This window comes from Artemia franciscana, chromosome 14, assembly GCF_032884065.1.
Source record: "Artemia franciscana chromosome 14, ASM3288406v1, whole genome shotgun sequence".
NCBI lineage: Eukaryota > Metazoa > Arthropoda > Branchiopoda > Anostraca > Artemiidae > Artemia > Artemia franciscana.
The window spans coordinates 12,606,682-12,616,598 of NC_088876.1; the positions used below are offsets into that span (position 1 = coordinate 12,606,682).

The window sequence follows — 9,917 nt, forward strand, 5'->3', positions numbered from 1 at the left end:
ATTTGTGGCTCTAATGGTAGCATACTGCAGCTTGGCTAAACTGAATGAGCTCGATTGCTTAGTCCAATCCGGCTCCGAGGATTCCTTTGTCCAGTTTTCTGTCTAATGCAAAATGTATTATTCCTCTTCTCGCTGGCAAAAATGATGCCTTTCAAAATTTGAACAAGGATCGCTGTATTTTATTAATTTAATTGGATTAGTTTCTAAACTTGAATACCGATATTACAAGAGCCAAAATTATACGAAGTATTTGCCGCCGCAAAAACTCCAAGTTTACTCAGTATTCATAGCCACAGAGATCCTGGCCCGTACTGATGGTATTCCTCAAAATTGCCCCTCTCGAATGTTTCAGAATAATTTTTTTTTTTATGAATCTGAGTATTTACATTACAAAAGCCGTGACCTGTTAAAAACAATATCAAAATTCAACACTTTATTTACTTTACATATAAAAAGAAAAGATCACATTTCTGGTAGGTAAATTCAAAAATTCTGCATTAGCAGGTTTCATTGTGCTCTTTGAGAGATATCACCAGCTTTGTTCTGCGCTTCTTCGGCCGTTCCCTACAAGAAAAAATAGAAAATTAGTCAGAATTGGGTAACCTTAGCAACTACAAAAAAAAAAGAAAAAAAAAATCAGATTTGGGTACGAAATTCAGCGGAAATTTGGTAAATTAAAGAAACAATTTATAGAATTATTGAAAATTGGTAAGTTAGGGCTAATAATTAACGCAATTTGGCCAAGTAGTCTAAAGAAAATCTGGTGATCAGTGTACTAGTACTAGAGGTCTGTGGTTTCCAAACAACTTTGGGCCACGCCCCACCTACACTTCTTTAAAATTCTTTTATCCCCCGTAATATTTAAATTTTGTTATTCTAATTTTTGTGTGTATTTACCTGAAGGAAGCTTAAAAGGCTATTCACTTTTTTTTTTTTGGTCGTCTTCTAGGCATATTTCATACTAATAGAAAATATTGTCTGAATACAACACAATGGGTAAAGTTGTTGCAACAGTCTTTTTTGCTCTTTAAATGCATTTGAATGTGGCGTCATTCACATTAGTTTTTTTTCAAAATTATGGTCAGCCGAAGGGTGTGCATAACCCCCAAAATATTGCAATGTCCCGCGTGGGGCCTGCACCCTACGGTGGGAGTTACGGGTCTAGTTTATTTAATCAAACTAGTTCAAGAGACTTACACAGTCAAGAAGCAACCAAGAGTATTGTGAGCACCTTTGGTTCTGGGTCTAATGACAGTATAAGAAATAGCTGTGCAAAAATTTTGAGTCCCTTATTGTTTTGTCTACAACTATATAGATCAGTGGAAAGTGGAACGACATTGGAGAAAAAGCAGGAGTACAACAATAATGACTGAAATTTTAAAATTTTAAGTTATGATTCTTCAGCCAAAAGTTGACACTATTGCAAATTTAACGTGACTCATCCATTCAGAGCTATTATGTATGCAAGCCTTTATTCCAATCTGGTTTTAAGTTTAACTTCAAAATTTGAGGTATTTAGTCGATAATTTTTCCACCTAGGTGTAGTGTAAATTGATATTGATTATCTGGAGGCCATGTTTACGAAACAAATGCTTCGGAAAATAAAGCAAAACCAAGGTACTTTTGGTTCTAGTTTCGCACTTATTCATCATCAATATTCCAATCTAATATATATATATATATATATATATATATATATATATATATATATATATATATATATATATATATATATATATATATATATATATATATATATATTTATTTATTTAATTTATAAAAATTAGAAAGAAATCACAAGTGAGAATTAGTAAGGCTCTAACTATGAAAATATTAGACCTCTGTATTAGGAGTATTAGACCTCTTCTGTGTCGTATTGGGTAGAATTTTTTTAATTTAAGCACTTTTGACTGAGGTGAGCTCTAAGGTATTAGCACTTTGGTCAAGCAAAATTATCTTGAGCAGATGATGTAAGACCTAAGAAGTAAGCTACCCCAACTTTAGATCCGACCCGATCCGGGGGTAGGGAAGCACCGATTTTTAGTTTTACCGCTTGATATTTTCTGATATTTCTAAATAAAAAAGAAAAAGATATTGGTACCGATAATGTTTTGTGTTTATTAAACAGTGAATATTCGATGCCCCCTACCTCTGGTGTCTGGATTGTGAGCCCCTTATAGATCCAGTTAGTAGAAGTTGGATTGTTTCAGTCGGTAATAAGCAAAATAAAAGATTACAAGATGTATTGCTTTAGGGAATTCTGACCTTTCCGTAAGTTGGCCACATGTAAGTTTCTCCCTGGAATCGGAATGGAAACCCCTTTGCCTGAAAAAAACTACATAAGCCTTGGAGCAAAATACTAAAGATAATTACTTCCTACCCTAAAGAATAATACCGTAGTAGCAATAATAAAGTCTTTACTCAAATAAGCTCAGCCGCCAGTAATCCAGTAATTATTACACGCGAAGGTTCATGATAATGAAAGGTAAGTGAAAAGCGGCTCTTGTAAGGTTAACCTTTAAACATTGAAGAATCTGCTTTTTATGCTGTTTCTGAATTGGTGAAAATAATCAAGCTTGAAGTTACCTGCAAAATTGTCATAAAAAATGCATTATTTTTGAATAATGTAGAATCACAAGAAGGACTCTACCGTCATATTCAACAAGTCTGAGAACTTAGGACGGAGTTTCGAATCCTTCATTTACAGAAATACAGAATTTAATGCTTTTTTTTTTCCCCATGTGATCCTACTGAATCAACAAGCTGTTGAAGTTGGGGGTAAAATTCTAGTTAATTGACTTCTTGCTATCTCATAACATAAAGAGTTTAGGTTAGGAAAATGAAACTTTCAGGGATGAATCTACAGACTAAGGTATGTCCCGGGAAGGTATTTTGAAGCAACTACCTCCACTCCTTCTCCCTCTAGAGAGCCCTGACCTTTGATGACCTTTAAAAATATGTGTGACATAAAATTGAAACCTTGCAAAATAGATATTCTGCTTACAAAATTGTTTTCAGCTTCATAACTTTGCTCAATTGCATTTTATAAGATTTTAAAGATATGCAAATACATTTCCTAAATTTTGAAAAAAAAAACATTGATATGGCTCAAAATTCTACTCAAATAACAGGAATTGCATTTTCAGAACTAAAGGCAGAGAAAAAGCAACTAGTAACTGAAAATTAAGGTAAAATAATGTTTTGTCAACATTTCAATAAGTATAGGCCTGTCATGTAGGCAAATTTCAGGGCCATCTAGAGGGAGAAAGAGTGGAGGTGGGTACTTTAAAATACCTTCCCGGGACATACTTTAGCCTGTAGACCCATCCCTGAAAGTTTCATTTTCCTAACCTAAACCCTTTCCGAGATAGCAAGAAGTCAATTAACTAGAATTTTACCGAAGTTGGGAAGTAAATCTTGAAATTTGGTTCATAAGTTCGAGTAAATAACAAAAGAAATCACAACATACTAAATTGCCGTTTACGGCCAGTTTGTGCTACGAAATAATTTTTACCTGTATAAGGTAAAAAAAAATATATGGATAAGCCAGTTCAATCTGGAATGATCGAGAAAACTAGAACTTTAAAGTTTAGAGGGAAATATTGCCTCACTGGTGCTTTTATCTTTAAACACATAAGCAATTCACAGAAAAAGAATTATTGGCAAGCTAAGGCACGTTGGCAATGGCTATTGTTTTGCTTACTTAAACTATGTCAATTAATTTAAACTGAAAATGGTGCTGTTTTTAGCGTTACTATAGGCGTAGTTGGACTATAAACCTGTGGCTGAGATGAAGGTCGCTTGATTTTTACCCATTTTGACGATGTTTTGTTAATTTTATCGGAAAGGTCAAATAAAGATGTGGAAAGATTGAAAATAAATCAACGTCATAATGGTAATAATTTAAATAGTGAAATTTTATTTTATCTTTGATATTTTCAGATTTCTGCATCTGAGCAATCATAGCCTCACCAATATGTTTTTAAGCTCCAAACTGTATATAACTGCCTATATTGGTAAATCTGTCACATCTTCAATGTTCAGTTCTGAAAAACGATGGTGACGCTATAAGACAGGTACCTGAATTCTGGAGCAAGTGAGTATGTCTAGTTTAGTTACTATTAAAATGGGTTTTAAAAATCCATCAAAACGGAGTTTTCATGAAAATGGGTAATTTTGGTCTACTTTAAATTGTCTCATAGCCAAGGGATCCATTTTTTTTTTGTTGGGAAGGGGAGCAATTGGGACATAAAATTTAATGTTGGAGAATAGGGTAAATTTGTCTTTCCTTATGATAGAGCATACGCTAGTTTTTTCCTTTTCTTTTAACATGTCATCTGACAGGCTATGCTACTATTTAAATTATAAAAAGTTCAAAAACATTCAAAATCCAGTAATAAAGATTGATTCGTGATTGACATGTCTTGAACCCACAAAACAAGCAGAACTCTAATGGCCATCGACTTTTTTCCGAAATTCACCAGGTCAAAGATAAGAAATGAGTAGTTATCCGCATTATTGAACATCGGTAGCCAAATTACAATGTTACTAAACCAACTGGTAGGAATAAGCTGAATTGGGCATCAATGGCTACAATAAAAGAATAGCATTACCGATATTTTCTCGCCAGCTGACTGGGCAGATTCTTTTGCACTTTGAGCAGACTCTTTTGCTTTTTCAGCTCCTGAGCCCATCATATTCTTCGCCTGAAATAAAAAGATGTTTGTTAGGTGAATCAGTATTGATTTAGCTGTCAAACTGTTCAACTTCAAACGAAAAATAAAAGTTAGGATTTTGGTTAGCCTGCACATAGTATCTTCTTTCCGAACTTTTAGACTACCTTTTTCCCACTTTTCTATCTCAGAAGACTGCACTATTAATATTTTTGTAATAACTTTAGTTTAAATGATTTTTCTGGTGATTGGTTATCAAGAGCATGGTTTATTTCCAATTTTTTATGGCACTTGGTATTAACCAAGTTACATATAGCAATCGCAAAATTCTGTCGGTCTGTCGGTCCCGGTTTTGCTACTTTAAGCACTTCCAGGTAAGCTAGGACGATGAAATTTGGCAGGTGTATCAGGGACTAGAAGTGGAGTGGAGAATGGAGGGATCGGGATGAAACTTGGTGGGAAAAATAAGCACAAGTCCTAGATGCATGATTGACATAACCGGAACGGATTCGCTCTCTTTGGGGTAGTTGGGGAAGGGGGGGGGATTAATTCTGAAAAATTAGAAAAAATTAGGTATTTTTAACTTACGAACGGGTGATCGGATCTCAATGAAATTTGATATTACAAGAATATCGTGTCTCAAAGCTCTAATTTTAAATCTCGACCGGATCTGGTGACATTGGGGGGAGTTTGGGGTGGGGGAACCTAAAACCATGGAAAACGCTTAGATTGGAGGGATCGGGATGAAACTTGGTGGGGAAAATAAGCAGAAGTCTTAGATACGTGATTTACATAATTTAAACGGATCCGATTTATTGGGGGGATGGGGGGTTAATTCTGAAAAATTAGAAAAAATGACGTATTTTTAACTTACGAAGGAGTGATTGGATCTTCATGAAACTTCATATTTAGAAGGACCTCGTAACTCAGATCTCTTATTTTAAATCTCAATCGGATCCAGCTCCATGGGGGGGGGCCAGTTGGGGGGGACCGGAAATCTTAGAAAATACTGAAAGCGGAGAGATCAGGATGAAACTGGATGGGAAGAATAAAAACCTGTCTAAGATACGTAACTGACATAATCAGACCGGGTCTGCTCTCTTTGGTGGAGTTCGGAGGGGGGGGGGGGGGGTAATTTGGAAAAATGAGGTATTTATAACTTACGAAAGGGTGACCAGATCTTAATGAAATTTTATATTTAGAAGGATCTTGTGCTTTAAAGCTCTAATTTTAACTTCCGATCAGATTCTGTGACATTGGGGGGAGTTGAGGGGGAAACCAGAATTCTTGGAAAACGTGAAAATTGGGGTATTTTTATCTTACGAATAGGTGATCAGATCTTGAATGAAATTTGTTATTTAGAAGGAATTCATGAGCTCTTATTTCAAATCCCAACCAGATCTTTTGACATGTGGGGGAGTTAGAGGGGGAAATCTTGGAAAACACTTGGAGTGGAGGAATCGGGATGAAGCTTGGTGGATAGAATAAGCAAATGTCCTTGATACGTGATTGACGTAACCGTACCGTATTCGCTCTCTTTGGGGGAGTTGGGGGAGGGGTTCAGTGATTTGGCGAGTTTGGTGCTTCTAGACGTGCTAGGACGATGAAAATTTGTTAGGCGTGTCAGGGAGCTGCACAAATTTACTTGATAAAGTCGTTTTCCCAGATTCGACCATCTGGGGGGCTAAAGGGAGAGGAAAAATTAGGTATTTGTAACTTACGAGTGGGTGATCGGATCTTAATGAATTTTGATATTTAGAAGGACATCGTTACTCAAAGCTCTTATTTTAAATCCTGACCGGCATTAAGCCTCTGATTTTCCTTTGAAATCAATCTATTGATTCTTAGAATTTTGTTAGAGCTCATACCATATGAGCTTTTGGCTCTTAGCTCGTCTTTCCTCGTCACAAGTGACGTATGAGCTCTTAGCTCTTGTTGATTTCAGACATGATTCAATCAATTTTGGAAAGTGGTGGGTGGGATAAACTAAAGAAAATATCTCATTTATCAGAACTGTCGTTTAATGGACTTTCAGCATGCGTACGATATGTTTTGCGCTACATACAGCAACAAACAAGACGATGGGTAATAAAAACAAGTAAAAAGGTTTTAGCATAAGCTACGCATTTTTTACTAGGAGAATTTTTTATTGGTTATTTTCTTACTTTAATATTAAATCACATGGAGCTACAATTTACAAAGGAGACAAGGAATGAAGTTTCTTATCCAGACTTAGACGAGAATCCCCCCCCCTCTTTCCGCCTGATTTGAAAGAAAACTTGGAACACTTGCTCCAGCCTGAGAAAATCCTGCTGACAATCCTGGTCGCATTTATTACCTCATTTTTGTTTTATAAATCCTTGAAACTCCCTCGCAAAATCCTTAAAAACGTCAATACCATCCCCAAAACTACTCGACATCGCAACATTTAGGAAAAAAACCTGATTTTCCGACAAAATTGGTTTTATTCAAACATCAAGCCCCCACCAAGAATAGAAGATTCTCAAGTGCACCCTTAAATCCCCCATTTTGAATAGAAAAAATAAACTTACAGATTCCATGCCAGACCTTGCAGTATCTGCAGCCTTGTTTGCGGCATCACTGGCAGCATCTTTGGCACGTTGTGCTGCTTCAGAAACGCTTTCACCAGCTCTTTGGAATACATTTTTGTCGCTAAAATAAAGAAAACAATAAAATCCAAAATATTTTTTGAACTTTTTAATAGAGGAATAGGTTAATGTTTACTTTCGTTCCAAGTGCTCTAAAGTGCGTATTACTGCATATAGCAAGATTCTGATGATTGCATATTGTTTCTTTATTATTGTTAGAGAAGGGCATCCATGTTTTTAAGTTTCTAAAATCCCCCTCCAACAAGAATAAAAATGTGTAAAGTGGGCTTGGTAACAGGTAACATTACTCAAGTGAAGCGTATTAGTCCATGAGCCCCGCGCGTAGCGGGGCGAGGTCTGTATTCTATATTTATTAAACAGTGATTAAACTAAAACAAAAAAAAAATCAAACGAGGTTTATTAAATAAATATAGAATACAGATCTCGCCCCACTGCCTGCAGGGCTCATGGACTAATATGCTTGGCTCTATAGGTAATGTTACCTGTAAGCAAGCCCACTTTACACATTTTTAGACCGCCCCATGGAGGAGAAAGAACCAGAAATACAGAAATGCGGAAGAGGGTCGCCCTTATGCATTCAACATAATAATCTGTAAACCATTTACATTTCATTTTCCTTTGGTATTTGAAAAACAAAAAACATCTGTGCTACATCTGACAATACTACTTTTTTTTAATATCATCATAACTTCTATTTCACCAATATCTAGAATTTTCAAGGAGAAATGAATCCTTGGAGAAATCAGCAGATGTTCTTAATGCAGGAATTATTAAGCATTGAATTAAATCTACCAAAGACTAAATTTTAAGGTAACGACTTATCAAGGTAACGACTATTATTTAAGGAGCATAAAATGAGTCGAGGTGCCGTTTTTATTATGCTAGTCTTGTGTATAGCCTAGTGCTAAACATGGGGCCTTCAGGGGGGGGGGGGTAAACTGTCACTAACTCGGCTTGTAAAAGAGCAGACGACTTGTAAAACAGAGCATAAAGTTATCTACAAAATTGCTTTTTTTTAGCATGTCTCCTTTTGAAGAGCCGCTACACTACATATTTGTCCCCAAAAAGTACGAGTTTTCAACAAAAAACTAGGGTAAATTCAACTACGGACCGGAAATTTTCACTGAAACTAGCATTTATCTAGCCTATTGCTATAAAAATTACTTCATTTTTTGGTCTATAAGGATTTCGGGATGGGTGACACAAGGGGGGGGGGAGGGGTAAACCGATTCACAATCTCAAATAACACCACAGCTAATTTGACAGATTGACAGGTTTGGCAGATTAGGCACTGAAAGTTAAAGCCCTTTTTTGTGCAGTGTAGATTAGTAATTTCTTTTAGAATTCAGACAAATACTAGCAAAGCGCCAAAATTTTGACAGGTTGACAAATCCTGACATTCAACTAAACGTATTTTTATTTGATATTTACACAATGTTAATGCCAAGCATTCTTGCTGCTCCACAGATTCAGCCACTAAATCAAACCTGAAATGCTTGCTATAATTGGACAATAATAATTTTCCATTTTTGAAAGCTTTTGGTTGTATTTTATTGTCTCAAAAATGAAATTATCCTGAAAACCGTAAGAACAATTAAAAAGAAAATAGCCAGTCTCAGCAGGAGAATAAAAAACAAAAAATCAAATCATACGCTATATAAACTATTGCTTGTTTTACATTTTGTCTTCTTTTTCCTACCCTATTTTCTAGGACATAGAACCCGCTTGAGGGGGATGTCGATTTTTGTTATTGAACTTGAATTTGATTACAAATCTGAAGAGAATCTGGGAAATAAACTACAAATATTTTCAGTAAAATATTTACTGTCAAGATTTGTTTACATTATTTGACATAAAATAGGCAGTTTCTTATTTGATAAGTAGCCTATCATCTAAATCAATAGGCAAAAATGACCACCCAGTCATTAAAATCCAATGCCCCCCCACAAAAAAGTGAGTAGTAACGCTTCAGGTCGGTACTAGGCCAAGTTCAACGGAAGTAATTAATTTTATTTCTTATTCCCAGCATATTATATCGGTGCACTTCTATTTGACTGTAAAGAAATTTTTGCTGCAAAAAAAATAATTAAGCTAGGTTTAATATTGAACTTACAAAATTCCCAGCATTTATCTTGAAAATAGATAAAATTCTAGAATAGTACCAATGTAAGTACTAAAATTAATTTTACCATTCGAATATACGACTTACCTCATTGTGTTTTAATTTTATTCCGTTGATGTTCTTTGTAACAATGCTCAAACTAGAATGAAAAATTTAAGAGCTTTTCTAGCTATTATTATTTTTGTTTACCACCAGTATTTGCTTACTGGCTTCCCAGAAAATCTTCTTCCCCTACAAGGGTTGGTTTTTAACCCGCATTCCACTAATGATTAATCTTTGACAGGCGGAAATTCCTGGCTGTAGCTAAATAACAAAGCTGGCCGTAAACAAAAACGATTCTATTTAAAACATTTGTCAAATAAAAGGGATTGTTGCAGTTCCCTGACCTGGATCAAGGACAAATGAGTCCATCATGTAACTCAACCCTTCCAAATTTCAGTGTTTTGGCGGGTTTATTTTTCATACTTGGGTATGATAGAGGTTAAAAAAAAA

At 35.4% G+C, this 9,917-nt stretch overlaps 1 protein-coding gene across 2 annotated transcripts; it reads right to left on the reverse strand.

Annotated features, from left to right (window-relative positions):
• Positions 1–418: 418 nt before the first annotated feature.
• LOC136035323 (uncharacterized) lies at positions 419–9,670 on the reverse strand. Of its 2 annotated transcripts, XM_065717044.1 has the most exons (5): positions 9,513–9,670; positions 7,226–7,346; positions 4,614–4,706; positions 2,266–2,325; positions 419–564 (listed from the first exon to the last, which is right to left on the reverse strand). In XM_065717044.1, the coding sequence occupies exons 1-5, from the start codon at positions 9,515–9,517 to the stop codon at positions 508–510; spliced, it is 336 nt and encodes a 111-aa protein (XP_065573116.1). In that variant the 5' UTR covers positions 9,518–9,670; the 3' UTR covers positions 419–507. The 2 variants fall into 2 exon arrangements, with proteins under 2 accessions (XP_065573116.1, XP_065573117.1); XM_065717045.1 differs by lacking the exon at positions 2,266–2,325 and having other exon boundaries at positions 9,513–9,669.
• Positions 9,671–9,917: the final 247 nt, after the last annotated feature.

Bases quoted from the DNA above. Each gene is read 5' to 3' on its own strand.
- LOC136035323 (XM_065717044.1), bottom strand. The intron at 4,707-7,225 runs GTAAGTTTATTT...TTTTTATTTCAG, and splicing joins CAAGGTCTGGCATGGAATCT to GCGAAGAATATGATGGGCTC. The intron at 565-2,265 runs GTCAGAATTCCC...TTTTTCTTGTAG, and splicing joins TGTGGCCAACTTACGGAAAG to GGAACGGCCGAAGAAGCGCA.